This window comes from Oncorhynchus kisutch, linkage group LG11 (assembly GCF_002021735.2).
Source record: "Oncorhynchus kisutch isolate 150728-3 linkage group LG11, Okis_V2, whole genome shotgun sequence".
Classification (NCBI taxonomy): Eukaryota; Metazoa; Chordata; class Actinopteri; order Salmoniformes; family Salmonidae; genus Oncorhynchus; species Oncorhynchus kisutch.
In genome coordinates this window covers 16,730,938-16,745,233 of record NC_034184.2, presented here as the reverse complement: position 1 = coordinate 16,745,233, position 14,296 = coordinate 16,730,938, and the positions used below count along the sequence as shown (strand labels likewise).

Genomic DNA, 14,296 nt, shown 5'->3' with positions numbered 1-14,296 from the left:
GGGTTTATTAGATTTATGGGGTTGTGTTCAGTGTAGTTGTCTAGGTAAGTCTGTGGTTGCCTAGAGGGGTTCTCAATCAGAGGCAGGTGTTTATCGTAGTCTCTGATTGGGAACCATATTTAGGCAGCCATATTCTTTGGGTATTTTGTGGGTGGTTGTCTCCTGTGTCAGTGTTTGTGCCACACGGGACTGTTTTGGGGTTTTCACGTTTCTTGTTTTGTATTCTGTTCATGTATAGTTTCTCTTATTAAAGAACCATGAACTTTAACCACGCTGCATTTTGGTCCTCCGATCCTTCTCGCCTTTCGTCTTCGGAAGAAGAGGAGGAAATCCCTTACAACCAGTTTATTTTTGGATGCAATGTTCAGACATTCACATAAGTAGCTAAAGCATAACACAAACATCCGAATCGGAAAATGTAGGCTACATTTGTCCTAACTCTAACTGAGGAAAGATTGACGTAACACAAGCGGTCTCATATTTTTATAACTCTTGAGCGACAGAAACTACAATATGAATTAGCTAATAGCAATTACTATTTATAACTAATCACATCATGGGTGAGGTCACAGTTTATCAAAATAATTGAGTAAAACACTTTCTAGAAATCGAAAGTAATCGATGGATAGTTTGTGCCCGCCGCCATGTTTTTTTTCTCACAACCAAAGATAATAGCAGGAGACGAGAGGAGTTTGGTCTGTTTATACTATGCATGTTGAAGGGCGTGTGTCGTCTATGATCATTCACTTCCCTTCATTCACTCCCGGAAGTTTACCTGAAAGATGAGTGAACCATTCATTCACCTCATTATAACATCTTTGGTCTGGCAGAATGCATTGTATAATGTCACCCAGAATGCATTGTACAATGTCAACAAACATGGTGCCTCACATAGCTGGCAAATAGCTTAGCATTAGCTTATTATAATCAGTACAACATTCAACAAATTATTTTACACACATCATTGGTGTCCATTACAATATATGCAATAATCGGAACGCATTATTTGTAACCAGTACATGAAAACGTGAATAAAACTGTAAATACATTATGTTATATACATATATATATGCGCCTACAGTAGAAACGACAACACGATATAAAGAAAATAAGGAACTTACTTTGATAGGAATGCACACATGTCTAAAGTTATTATTTGTAAGGAAAACAACAAGGAAGGCAATGAGAGTGCCAGCAAGAAAATTTTCCATTTCATGCAAGACTGCACAAATACTTGGTCTGCGCAAACATTGGTGAAGTGCTCGGGCTCTTCCCGAAGAGAGAAGGTTGTCCGGCTCAGTAAAGCCTCAAACATAAATAGTCCGCAACACTGAAATAGGCTACTTCTATGTGAATTAATGAGGAGAAAGAACACACCTCAATTTAAACTGTTGTTAGAAAATACAACTTGTTAGAAAATTATTTTAAATTCACGTGTTGAAACATATCCTAAATATAATTAGCAGGCAGCGAGCATAAAACAACTCACGCTAGGGCAACCATTTGGAACTCACATATGAAAAGGTTCAACAAATAAAAATATATTTAACATTTGAGATTCTTCAAAGTAGCCGCCCTTTGCATTGATGACAGCTTTGTACACTCTTGGCATTCTCTCAAGCAGAGGTCAGTTTCATCATAGCGCTTGATGGTTTTTGCAACTGACCTTCATGTCTAAAATGTATTTTTATTTATTTAACTGAGAAAGTCAGTTTAGAACACATTTTTATTTACAATGACCGCCTACCCCAGCCAAACCCTAACCTGGACGACGCTGGGCCAATTGTGCACTGCCCTATGGGATTCCCAATCACGGCCAGTTGTGATACAGCCTGGAATCTAACCAGGATCTGTGGGGACGCCTCTCGCACTGAGATGCAGTGCCTTAGACCGCTGTGCCACTCGGGAACCCTAATGTTGTACTGTCGTTTCTCTTTTCTTATGGCAACTGTTCTTGCCATAATATGGACTTGGTCTTTTACCAAATAGGGCTATCTTCTGTATACCACCCCTACCTTGTAACAACACAACTGATTGGCTCAAATGCATTAAGAAGGAAAGAAATTCTACAATTGAACTTTTAACAAGGCAGACCTGTTAATTGAAATGCATTCCAGGTGACTACCTCATGAAGCTGGTTGAGAGAATGCCAAGAGTGTGTAAAGCTGTCATCAAGGCAAAGGGTGGCTCTTTTGAATAATCTCAAATATAAAATATTTTTGATTTGTTTAACACTTTTTTGGTTACTACATGATTCCATATGTGTTTTTAAAATAGTGAAAATAAAGAAAAACCCTTGAATGAGTAGGTGTGTCCAAACTTTTGACTGGTACTGTACATATTACCTCAATTACATTGACTAACCTCTACTCCCGCACATTGACTCAGTACCGGTACCCCCTTTATATTGCCTCGTTACTGTTATTTTATTTTTGCTCTTAATTTTTTTTTACTTTAGTTTATTTAGTAAATATTTCTTAACTGCATTGTTGGTTAAGGGCTTGTAAGTAAGTATTTCACAGTAAGGTAAGTATTTCACGGTACACCTGTTGTACTCGACCCATGTGACAAATACAGTTTGATTTGAAAATGGCACAATTGGTCAGGAGCCCGTTACACGGACGCTATTCCCTGCAGCGCCATAATGGACACCACAGTAAGGCCGTGTGGTGTGTTCATTTGGTTAATGTAGCAGGTTCTTGCTATTTCAACCCAATCATATAATTTCTCCACAGACGGATGACATTGCAGAGATTGCTAGGAGGGCCCAGAGCCTGCCGAAGGTCAACAAGAAGAGACAACGAGTGGTGGTCTTCACTCAGGGCAAGGACGATACTGTGGCCACTATCGGTAGGCAAACAGCTTTTCCTAAAATAAATGTAGGTACTTAAAGCCAACAGGTATAATGTGTTATTAGGCAGTTATGACACAGTGTAAGACATGTCATGAGCATGTATGCCTAATCAGTTATAATCATCTCATAATAATCCTAACTAATTCTTTTTTTTTCGCGCTCCATTCTCTCCATTATTGTAGAGAATTTATAGCCTCGTACGACCATCGTGATCTTGTGTGCTTGAATGGTCCATGTAAGGCATGCCTTGACTCAGGCCTTGACTCAAACCACATCTCGCACAATTTCAGAGTATTGCCTTAAATACATGTTGATAGATGACTGCTGTTCACTGAAACAATGCCATGGGAGTCGCTTCAGGGCAACAATATTTACTTTTATGTTAAGCTTGACAATGAATATTGAACGTTACATTTTCTGAGAAAAGGATTTGTATGTCCCAAATGGCACCATATTCCTGATATAGTGCACTACTTTTGTGCAGGCTCTAGTCAAAAGTAGTGCACTATATCAGGAATATGGTGCCATTTGGGACTTACTCTTTGTGATAAGCTCTTCTGACAATCATAGTTTAAGAGCGGTTGAAGGAGAGCATGGAACAGGCGTTGATTTGGGAAGTAGAATTTTATTTAGTGTTTTTGGGCAGATTCCAGAACAGTCCTTAGTAGGGCTGGGAATTGCCAGGGACCTCACGATACAATATGATCACGATACTTGGGTGCCAATACTATATGTATTACGTTTATTAGGTACACCACCCTGTTCATGAAAATGGTTCACACCAACAGACAGTGTGTCATGTGGCTGTGGCTTGTTACATAAAGCAGGCATTTGGTGACATTCAGTTACTGTTCAATTGAACGTTAGAATGGGCTAAACAAGTGACCTAAGCAACTTTGAGCGTGGTATTATCGTCGGTGCCAGGCGCGCCGGTTCTAGTGTCTCAGAAACTAATTTTCACGCACGACAGTGTCTAGGGTTTACCACAAATGGTGCGACAAATGAAAAACATCCGGTCAGTGGCAGTCCTGTGGGTGAAAACAGCTCGTAGGTGAGAGGTCGAAGGAGAATGGCAAGAATCATGCAAGCGAACATCAGGGCTACAAACAGGCCCTATCCTGCCTGGTGTCAACGGTACAGGCTGGTGTCTGTGGTTTAAGGTTGTGGGGAAGGTTTCCCTGGCACACGTTAGGTCCCTTGATACCAATTCAGCAATGTTTCCATGCCCCAAAGAAGTCAGGATGTTATGGAGGCAAAGAGGGGTCTGACCCGGTACTAGATGGGTGTACCCGATTTATTACGAATGTAAATTAATTACAATTCGATGCTCCAAACATATTGCTCACTATATGTCTGCTGTAGCACAACAGAGAGACATACAGTGGGGCAAAAAAGTATTTAGTCAGCCACCAATTGTGCAAGTTCTCCCACTTAAAAAGATGAGAGAGGCCTGTAATTTTCATCATAGGTACACTTCAACTATGACAGACAAAATGAGAGAAAAAGTCCAGAAAATCACATTGTATTTATTTGCAAATTATGGTGGAAAATAAGTATTTGGTCACCTACAAACAAGCAAGATTTCTGTCTCTCACAGACCTGTAACTTCTTCTTTAAGAGGCTCCTTTGTCCTCCACTCGTTACCTGTATTAATGGCACCTGTTTTATTTTTTATTTTTATTTTACCTTTATTTAACCAGGCAAGTCAGTTAAGAACAAATTCTTATTTTCAATGACGGACTAGGAACAGTGGGTTAACTGCCTGTTCAGGGGCAGAACGACAGATTTTTACCTTGTCAGCTCGGGGGGTTGAACTCGCAACCTTCCGGTTACTAGTCCAACACTCTAACCACTAACCACTATAAAAGATACCTGTCCACAACCTCAAATAGTCACACTCCAAACTCCACTATAGCCAAGACCAAAGAGCTGTCAAAGGACACCAGAAACAAAATTGTAGACCTGCACCAGGCTGGGAAGACTGAATCTGCATTAGGTAAGCAGCTTGGTTTGAAGAAATCAACTGTGGGAGAAATTATTAGGAAATGGAAGACATACAAGACCACTGATAATCTCCCTCGATCTGGGGCTCCACGCAAGATCTCACCATGTGGGGTCAAAATGATCACAAGAACAGTGAGCAAAAATCCCAGAACCATACGGGGGGGACCTAGTGAATGACCTGCAGAGAACTGGGACCAAAGTAACAAAGCCTACCATCAGTAACACACTACGCCGCCAGGGACTCAAATCCTGCAGTGCCAGACGTGTCCCCCTGCTTAAGCCAGTACATGTCCAGGCCCGTCTGAAGTTTGCTAGAGAGCATTTGGATGATCCAGAAGAAGATTGGGAGAATGTCATATGGTCAGATGAAACCAAAATAGAACTTTTTGGTAAAAACTAAACTCGTCGTGTTTGGAGGACAAAGAATGCTGAGTTGCATCCAAAGAACACCATACCTACTGTGAAGCATGGGGGTGGAAACATCATGCTTTGGGGCTGTTTTTCTGCAAAGGGACCAGGACGACTGATCCGTGTAAAGGAAAGAATGAATGGGGCCATGTATCGTGAGACTTTTAGTGAAAACCTCCTTCCATCAGCAAGGGCATTGAACTTGAAACGTGGCTGGGTCTTTCAGCATGACAATGATCCCAAACACACCGCCCGGGCAACGAAGGAGTGGCTTCATATGAAGCATTTCAAGGTCCTGGAGTGGCCTAGCCAGTCTCCAGATCTCAACCTCATAGAAAATCTTTGGAGGGAGTTGAAAGTCCGTGTTGCCCAGCAGCAGCCCCAAAACATCACTGCTCTAGAGGAGATCTGCATGGAGGAATGGGCCAAAATACCAGCAACAGTGTGTGAAAACCTTGTGAAGACTTAAAGAAAACGTTTGACCTCTGTCATTGCCAACAAGGGTATATAACAAAGTATTGAGATAAACTTTTGTTATTGACCAAATACTTATTTTCCACCATAATTTGCAAATAAATTCATAAAAAATCCTACAATGTGATTTTCTGGACTTTTCTCATTTCGTCTGTCATAGTTGAAGTGTACCTATGATGAAAATTATAGGCCTCTCTCATCTTTTTAAGTGGGAGGACTTGCACAATTGGTGGCTGACTAAATACTTTTTTGCCCCACTGTAATAAAAATTTGTTTTGATCAGTCATGGAAATAGAAGTGCTGAAAACATGTTTGCTCACCATTTAAAAAGAAGATTGTGGCGAAGCTGTAGGAGGAGAAATACCAAAGTTTTGGTGAAGGTTCAGCCGACAAGTGCTAGCTAACATTAAGTACCTGGCAAAAACATTTTAACAAAATTAATACTTGCAGTCATAGAATCTATATAATATTGTAAAAAATAATATTGCAATACTCTACTTAGTGATTTAAAAGTGTTAACTCTTTTTCACACCTCTTTCCTTTTTTCGCCATTAGGCTACAGTAGAGTAAAACTGCTATCCTGGCATATTTGTTAGCTGTGTTAGGGAACATTAAAAGGATGGTGTCTCCTCCCGAGTGGCGCAGGGGTCTAAAACACTGCATAGCAGTGTTGAGGCGTCAATTAAGTCTGGGGTTCGATCCCAGACTGTGTCACAGTTGGCCGTGACCGTAAGTCCCATAGAGTGGTGCACAATTGGCCCAGTGTTGTCCAAGTTAGGGGAGGGTTTGGCCGATGGGGCTTTCCTTGGCTCATGGTGCTCTAGCGACTCATTGTGGGGGCCGGACGCCTGCAAGCTGACTACAGTCGTCAGTTGAATGGTGTTTCCTCTGACATATTGATGTGGCTGGCTTCTGGGTTAAGCGAGCATGTGTTAAGAAGCAGCGAGGCTTGGTGGGTCATGTTTCGGAGAACCCTTCGCCTCTCCTGAGCCCGTTGGGGAGTTGCAGCGATGAGAAAAAAATTGCTATTGGATATCAAGAAATTAGAGTAGGGGGAGTAACATTTTATTTTATTTTTACGATGGTGTCATCGTATCAGAGCAGGGCTTGGAGTTGCAATCCTGCCTGGGGTAAAGCTATGTGGAGAGAGATGATGGTTTCTGATTACAGCTGGGAGCCTTTGCCTTTGTTGGGAGCCACGGGGTGTCTTTCCTCGTTGCCCTTGCAGTTCAGACTACTGAGACGACCTGCACAGAGACATACAGTACCAGTCAAATATTTGGACACACATACTCATTCAAGGGTTGTTGTTTTTTTTTCTACATTGTAGAATAATAGTGACAACATCAAAACTATAAAATAACATATATGGAATCATGTAGTAACCAAAAAGTTGTTAAACAAATCAAAATATGTTTTATATTTTAGATTATTTTAGATTATGTTGACAGCTTTGCACACTCTTGGCATTCTCTCAACCAGCTTCACCTGGAATAATTTTCCAACAGTCTTGAAGGAGTTCCCACATATATTGAGCACTTATTGGCTGCTTTTCCTTCACTCTGCGGCCCAAATCAGCCCAAACCATCTCAATTGGGTTGAAGTCGGGTGATTGTGGAGGCCAGGTCATCTGATGCATCACTCTCCTTCTTGGTCAAATAGCCCTTACACAGCCTGGAGGTGTGTTGGGTCATTGTCCTATTGAAAAACAAATGCTAGTCCCACTTAGGGTTGCACATTTTGGGGACTATTCAGAGGTGGAATTTTTCAGTGGGAATTAACGGGAATATATGGGAATTAACGGAAATATATTCAAATTAATATTAATATCATTTAAATGTAGTAGTTTTTTTGCATTGGATATATTTACCATATCATATGGAGAAAGAAACATAAACATTTGACCTTTTATTAAACCTTTATTTAACTAGTGTCACACCCTGACCTTAGAGAGCCTTTTAATGTCTCATTTTGGTTTGGCCAGGGTGTGATTTGGGGTGGGCATTCTATGTTTTGTTTTTCTATGATTTTGTATTTCTATATTTTGGCCGGGTATGGTTCTCAATCAGGAACAGCTGTCTATCGTTGTCTCTGATTGGGAACCATACTTAGGTAGCCCTTTTCCCTCCTTTATTTGTGGGAAGTTGTCTTTGTTTGTAGCACTATAGCCCTTAAGCTTCACAGTCGTTTTTGTATGGTTTATTGTTTTTGTCGCCATCTTACGAAATAAAGGAATATGTACGCTCAGCACGCTGCGCTGTGGTCCTCCTCATTCAACGATCGTGACAACTAGGCAAGTCAGTTAAGAACAAATTCTTATTTACAATGACGGCCTACCAAAAGGCAAACGGCCTACTGCGGGGACGGGGGCCTGGGATATAAAAAAAAACAATGTAAAAAAGACAATATAAATATAGGACAAAACACGCATCACGACAAGAGAGACAACACAACACTACATAAAGAGAGACCTGAGACAACAACATAGCAAGGCAGCAACACATGACAACACAGCATGGTAGCAACACAACATAACAACAACATGGTAGCAACACAACATGGTAGCAGCACAAAACATGGTACAAACATTATTGGACACAGACAATAGCACAAAGGGCAAGAAGGTAGAGACAACAATACATCACACAAAGCAGCCACAACAGTCAATAAGAGTGTCCATGATAGAGTCTTTGACTGAAGAGATAAAACTGTCCAGTTTGAGTGTTTGTTGCAGCTCGTTCCAGTCGCTAGAGACACCAATACTCCTTAGCCTGCCCACAAGAATGGAATGGTATACTGTATCAAAAGCTTTGGCCATGTCAATATAAATAGCAGCACAATTTTACTTAGAATCAAGGGCAATGGTGACATTATTGAGGACCATTAAGGTTGCAGTGACCCATCCATAACCTGAGCTGAACCAGGTTGCATACTTGAGAGAATACTATAGACATGAAGAAAGCCAGTCAGTTGATTATTGACAAGTTTTTCCAACACTTTTGATAAACAAGGCAAAATAGAAATAGGCATATAACATTTAGGATCAGCTTGATCTCCCCTTTAAATAAAGGACGAACCGTGGCTGCCTTCTAAGCAATGGGAACCTCCCCAGAAAGGAGACACAGGTTAAAAAGGTTGGAGATTGGCTTGACTATGATAGGTGCAGCAAACTTAAAGAAGAAAGGGTCTAAACCATCTGACCCAGATAGTTTTTTGGGGTCATGTTTAAGGAGCTCCTTTAGCACCTCGGACTCAGTGACTGCCTGCAGGGAGAAACTTTGTAGCGGGGCAGGGGAAAAGGAGGGAGCAGCATCGGGATAGTCTCATTAGAAGGGGTGGGAGATGAGGAAATGGTAGACGGGCAAGGAGGCATGGCTGAGTCAAATAGGAATCCTGACTTAATGAAGTGGTGATTAAAGAGCTCAGCAATGTGCTTCTTGTCAGTAACAACCACATCATCAATATTAAGGGGCATGGGCAGCTGTGGGGAGGAGAATTTATTTTCCATGTCTTTAACTGTTTTCCAGAACTTCTTGGGGTTAGACCGAGAGAGAAAGAACTGCTCCTTTACGTAACTAACTTTGGCCTCCCAGATAGCCTGAGTGCACATATTTGTCAGCCTGAGAATGCATATGCCGAGCCTTTCGCCAAATGCCATTCTTCTGTCTTCGACAGAAGGGATCAAGCTGATTCTATACCATTTTACAGAGACCAGTTCACGAAGGAAGGCTTGCTCATTAAAGTTGTTTAGCAAACGTCTATGGCAAATCAGGACAGGTCATGTCACTGAGCAGCCATTACGAACACAGGCTGTAAAACAGTGATAACTAAGGTCATTACAGAAAATGCCAGACTGATACCTATCAGGATTATTTGTGAGGATAACATTGAGGAGAGTAGCCTTTTCTGGGTGTTTGGAGTCATACCTTGTGGGATTGGTAATAATCTGAGAAAGATTTAGGGAGTCCCATTGCTTTAGGACTTGGTAGGTGGTTTAAGCATGTCCCAGTTTAGGTCGCCAAGCAGGACAAATTCAGACTTAGTGTAAGGGGACAGGAGAGTGGTTAGGGCAGGTAGGGCACAGGCCGGTGCTGATGTAGGACGATAGCACCCATCAACAGTCAGTCAAGAGCTATTTGAAAGTTTAATGCTTAAAACCAGCAAATGAAATTGTTTGGGGACAGACTTGGTGGAGACAACTGAGCATTGAAGGTGATCCTTGGTAAAGATTGCCACTTCCCAACTGTTGGAAGATCTGTCTTGCCGAAAAAGGTTATAACCAGAAAGGTTAACATCACTATTCAAAACACTCTTCCTTAACCATGTCTCAGTAATTGACAACACATCTGGATTGGAGCTGTGAACCCACACTTTCAGTTGATCCGTTTTAGGTAATAAGCTTCTAGTGTTAGCGTGTAGAAAACCCAGGCTTTCATGAAAGCAGAAATCAGTGAAGCAGATATCAGAGCACAAGTCAGAATTGAGGCTAGCAACAGTAGCTGTACCAGGGTGTATGTGCACATTTCCAGATATAATCAACAGTAATACAATCAAGGCACGGCATAGGACAGGGAGAGATCTGCAGTGCTGATTTATGACATCTGAATGTGCATCAGATGGCAACAAGATCATATTGTACAGCAATTTCATAAGGTAACATGAATACAAAGCCGGCGAGAGGTGGTTAGAATGGGATGGGAGGCCAAATGTCTGTGTAACCAATAGATTGTCAGAGTCCCGAGTGTGAGAACAAACATAGTCTGTCCCAGGGTTGGGTAAATAAAGTTTGTAGTGAACAAAGTATGCAGGAGTCATGAGGCAAATAGCAAAATGCACAATAGTTTTATATATATACCTGTGTATATAACGACTTGGGGCTCGACATTGTAAGTCCCATTTCTCCTTCTCCCAAATCCAGATAGCTGATGTTCTGAAAGAGCTGCAAAATCTGTACCCCTACAAATCAACCAGGCTAGACAATCTGGACCCTTTCTTTCTAAAATTATCTGCCGTAATTATTGTAACGCCTATTACTAGCCTGTTCAACCTCTCTTTCGTGCCGTCTGAGATTCCCAAAGATTAGAAAGCAGCTGCGGTCATCCCCCTCTTCAAAGGGGGGGGACACTCAAACTGCTACAGACCAATATCTATCCTACCCTGCCTTTCTAAGTTCTTCGAGAGCCAAGTCAAGAAACAGATTACCGACCATTTTGAATACCACCGCACCTTCTCCGCTATGCAATCTGGTTTCAGAGCTGGTCATGGGTGCACCTCAGCCACGCTCAAGGTCCTAAACGATATCTTAACCGCCATCGATAAGAAACAATACTGTGCAGCCGTATTCATTGACCTGGCCAAGGCTTTCGACTCTGTCAATCACCACATCCTCATCGGCAGACTCAATAGCCTTGGTTTCTCAAATGATTGCCTCGCCTGGTTTACCAACTACTTCTCTGATAGAGTTCAGTGTGTCAAATCGGAAGGGCCTGTTGTCCGGGCCTCTGGCAGTCTCTATGGGGGTGCCACAGGGTTAAATTCTTGGGCCGACTCTCTTCTCTGTATACATCAATGATGTCGCTCTTGCTGCTGGTGATTCTCTGATCCACCTCTACGCAGACGACACCATTCAGTATACCTCTGGCCCTTCTTTGGACACTGCGTTAACAACCCTCCAGACAAGCTTCAATGCCATACAACTCTCCTTCCGTGGCCTCCAACTGCTCTTAAATACAAGTAAAACGAAATGCATTCTCTTCAACCGATCGTTGCCTGTACCTGCCCGCCCGTCCAGCATCACTACTCTGGACAGTTCTGACTTAGAATATGTGGACAACTACAAAGACCTAGGTGTCTGGTTAGACTGTAAACTCTCCTTCCAGACTCACATGAAACATCTCCAATCCAAAGTTAAATCTAGAATTGGCTTCCTATTTCGCAGCAAAGCATCCTTCACTCATGCTGCCAAACATACCCTCGTAAAACTGACCATCCTACCGATCCTCGACTTCGGCGTTGTCATTTACAAAATAGCCTCCAATACCCTACTCAATAAATTGGATGCAGTCTAGCACAGTGCTGTCCGTTTTGTCACCAAAGCCCCATATACTACCCACCACTGTGACCTGTACGCTCTCGTTGGTTGGCCCTCGCTTCATACTCGTCGCCAAACCCACTGGCTCCAGGTCATCTACAAGACCCTGCTAGGTAAAGTCCCCCCTTATCTCAGCTCGCTGGTCACCATAGCAGCACCCACTCGTAGCACGCGCTCCAGCAGGTATATCTCTCTGGTCACTCCCAAAGCCAATTCCTTCTTTGGCCGCAGAGGTCTCCTTCCAGTTCTCTGCTACCAATGACTGGAACGAACTACAAAAATCTTTGAAACTGGAAACACTTATCTCCCTCACTAGCTTGAATAAGCACCAGCTGTCAGAGCAGCTCACAGATGACTGCACCTGTACATAGCCCATCTATAATTTGGCCCAAACAACTACCTCTTCCTCTACTGTATTTATTTATTGTGCTCCTTTGCACCCCATTATTACCCCTTTGCACATTCTTCCACTGCAAATCTACCATTCCAGTGTTTTACTTGCTATATTGTATTTACTTCGACCATGGCTTATTTTTGCCTTTACCTCCCTTATCTCACCTCATTTGCTCACATTGTATATAGACTTATTTTTCTACAATATTATTGACTGTATGTTTGTTTTACTCCATGTGTAACTCTGTGTTGTTGTATGTGTCGAACTGCTTTGCTTTATCTTGGCCAGGTCGCAATTGTAAATGAGAACTTGTTCTCAACTTGCCTACCTGGTTAAATAAAGATAAATAATAATAAATAAAGTCCGGAGTCACTACAGTGCTTGAATGCTGGAGGGGAGTGAAAGCTCAGGAGTGAGGGGTGAGTGTGGTGGGGGTACCTGTATCAGACAGGGGGAGACAGGCCAGGGCAGACGGTGAACAGATCGCCAGGTGGAATCCAAGCAGCAGGTAATGGGAGTAGGTGTCACACCCACGTGTGAGAAGCTTTTATTTCTGGAGGCAGATTTCTTGTAGAAAATGCCAGTTAATGGACTTTGAACAGCAGGAGGGGGCTTCAGAGGATGGTTCAAAGACTCCTGCCACTTGTTGGGCTCAAAGGCCTCGACACCTTTTACTTCACACATTCGTGCTAATTGAATTTGTATTTGGCCTGTCCTTGCAACCCTGGCAGCCTTAACTCAGCATTCAGTCCACACAAAGTAAAATATATAATTGTAATGTACTTTATTTTTTATTTTTTTATTCTTGGCTTTCAAAATAGCATCAGACCAAACACTACTCACTCAGTTCCAGGTTGGACAGTGTACTCAGGTCTCTGCTGTTTGTTTGATTGAGCACCCTTGGTATAGCTTGGAAAAAGAAAACCTTTGAAGCAATAATCAGACCAATTGCACTCTGAGGCGGCTGTTGTTGGTGGGATTTGGAGGATGGTGGAGGTAACAGGGGAAAGAGCCTCAGATTCACAAAGTCCCTTCCACCAGGTGGCTGATGAGATATGTTGGCATGACTGTCATATTGCATCTCCATCCCAAAGCTCTTGCTTGGAAGTGTACTTCGCCAGACTGCCAAGAACCTGACCCTCATCCAGGCCAAGGTGGCGAGACACGGTAGTGTTGACACCATATGCCTTGTTGATCTCTGCACCAGACAGGATGCTCTTGCCAACATACTTGGGGTCCAACATGTGCACTGCAGCGTGTATGGGATTCAGGCAGAAGTCATCACACTTTTTGATGTATTTCGGAACTTCAGTTTCCTCTGCTTGGAGCAACAGTGAAGTGGGCAGGGCAGTACGGACTTCCTCTTTTACATCTGCAAGCAGAGTCTGAACATCAGACAGGATGGCATTGTCTCCCTCATCAAATCAAATCAAATCAAATTTATTTATATAGCCCTTCGTACATCAGCTGATATCTCAAAGTGCTGTACAGAAACCCAGCCTAAAACCCCAAACAGCAAGCAATGCAGGTGGAGAAGCACGGTGGCTAGGAAAAACTCCCTAGAAAGGCCAATACCTAGGAAGAAACCTAGAGAGGAACCAGGCTATGTGGGGTGGCCAGTCCTCTTCTGGCTGTGCCGGGTGGAGATTATAACAGAACATGGTCAAGATGTTCAATGTTCATAAATGACCAGCATGGTCGAATAATAATAAGGCAGAACAGTTGAAACTAGAGCAGCAGCACAGTCAGGTGGAAGTTGAAACTGGAGCAGCAGCATGGCCAGGTAGACTGGGGACAGCAAGGAGTCATCATGTCAGGTAGTCCTGGGGCATGGTCCTAGGGCTCAGGTCAGTTGAAACTGGAACAGCAGCATGGCCAGGTGGACTGGGGACAGCAAGGAGTCATCATGTCAGGTAGTCCTGGGGCATGGTCCTAGGGCTCAGGTCCTCCGAGAGAGAGAAAGAAAGAGAGAAGGAGAGAATTAGAGAACGCACACTTAGATTCACACAGGACACCGAATAGGACAGGAGAAGTACTCCAGATATAACAAACTGACCCCAGCCCCCCGACA

The 14,296-nt window shown here is 42.8% G+C and overlaps 1 protein-coding gene across 5 annotated transcripts in view; it reads left to right on the top strand.

Annotated features, from left to right (window-relative positions):
* Positions 1–14,296, top strand: part of LOC109899937 (adenosine kinase) — a 291,951-nt gene that overhangs the window by 255,107 nt on the left and 22,548 nt on the right. For all 5 annotated transcript variants that reach the window (XM_020495596.2, XM_020495594.2, XM_031835383.1 and 2 more), the window contains one exon: positions 2,736–2,850. In XM_020495596.2, coding sequence (XP_020351185.1) covers positions 2,736–2,850 — 115 coding nt within the window. The remainder of the gene's footprint in view (positions 1–2,735; positions 2,851–14,296) is intronic.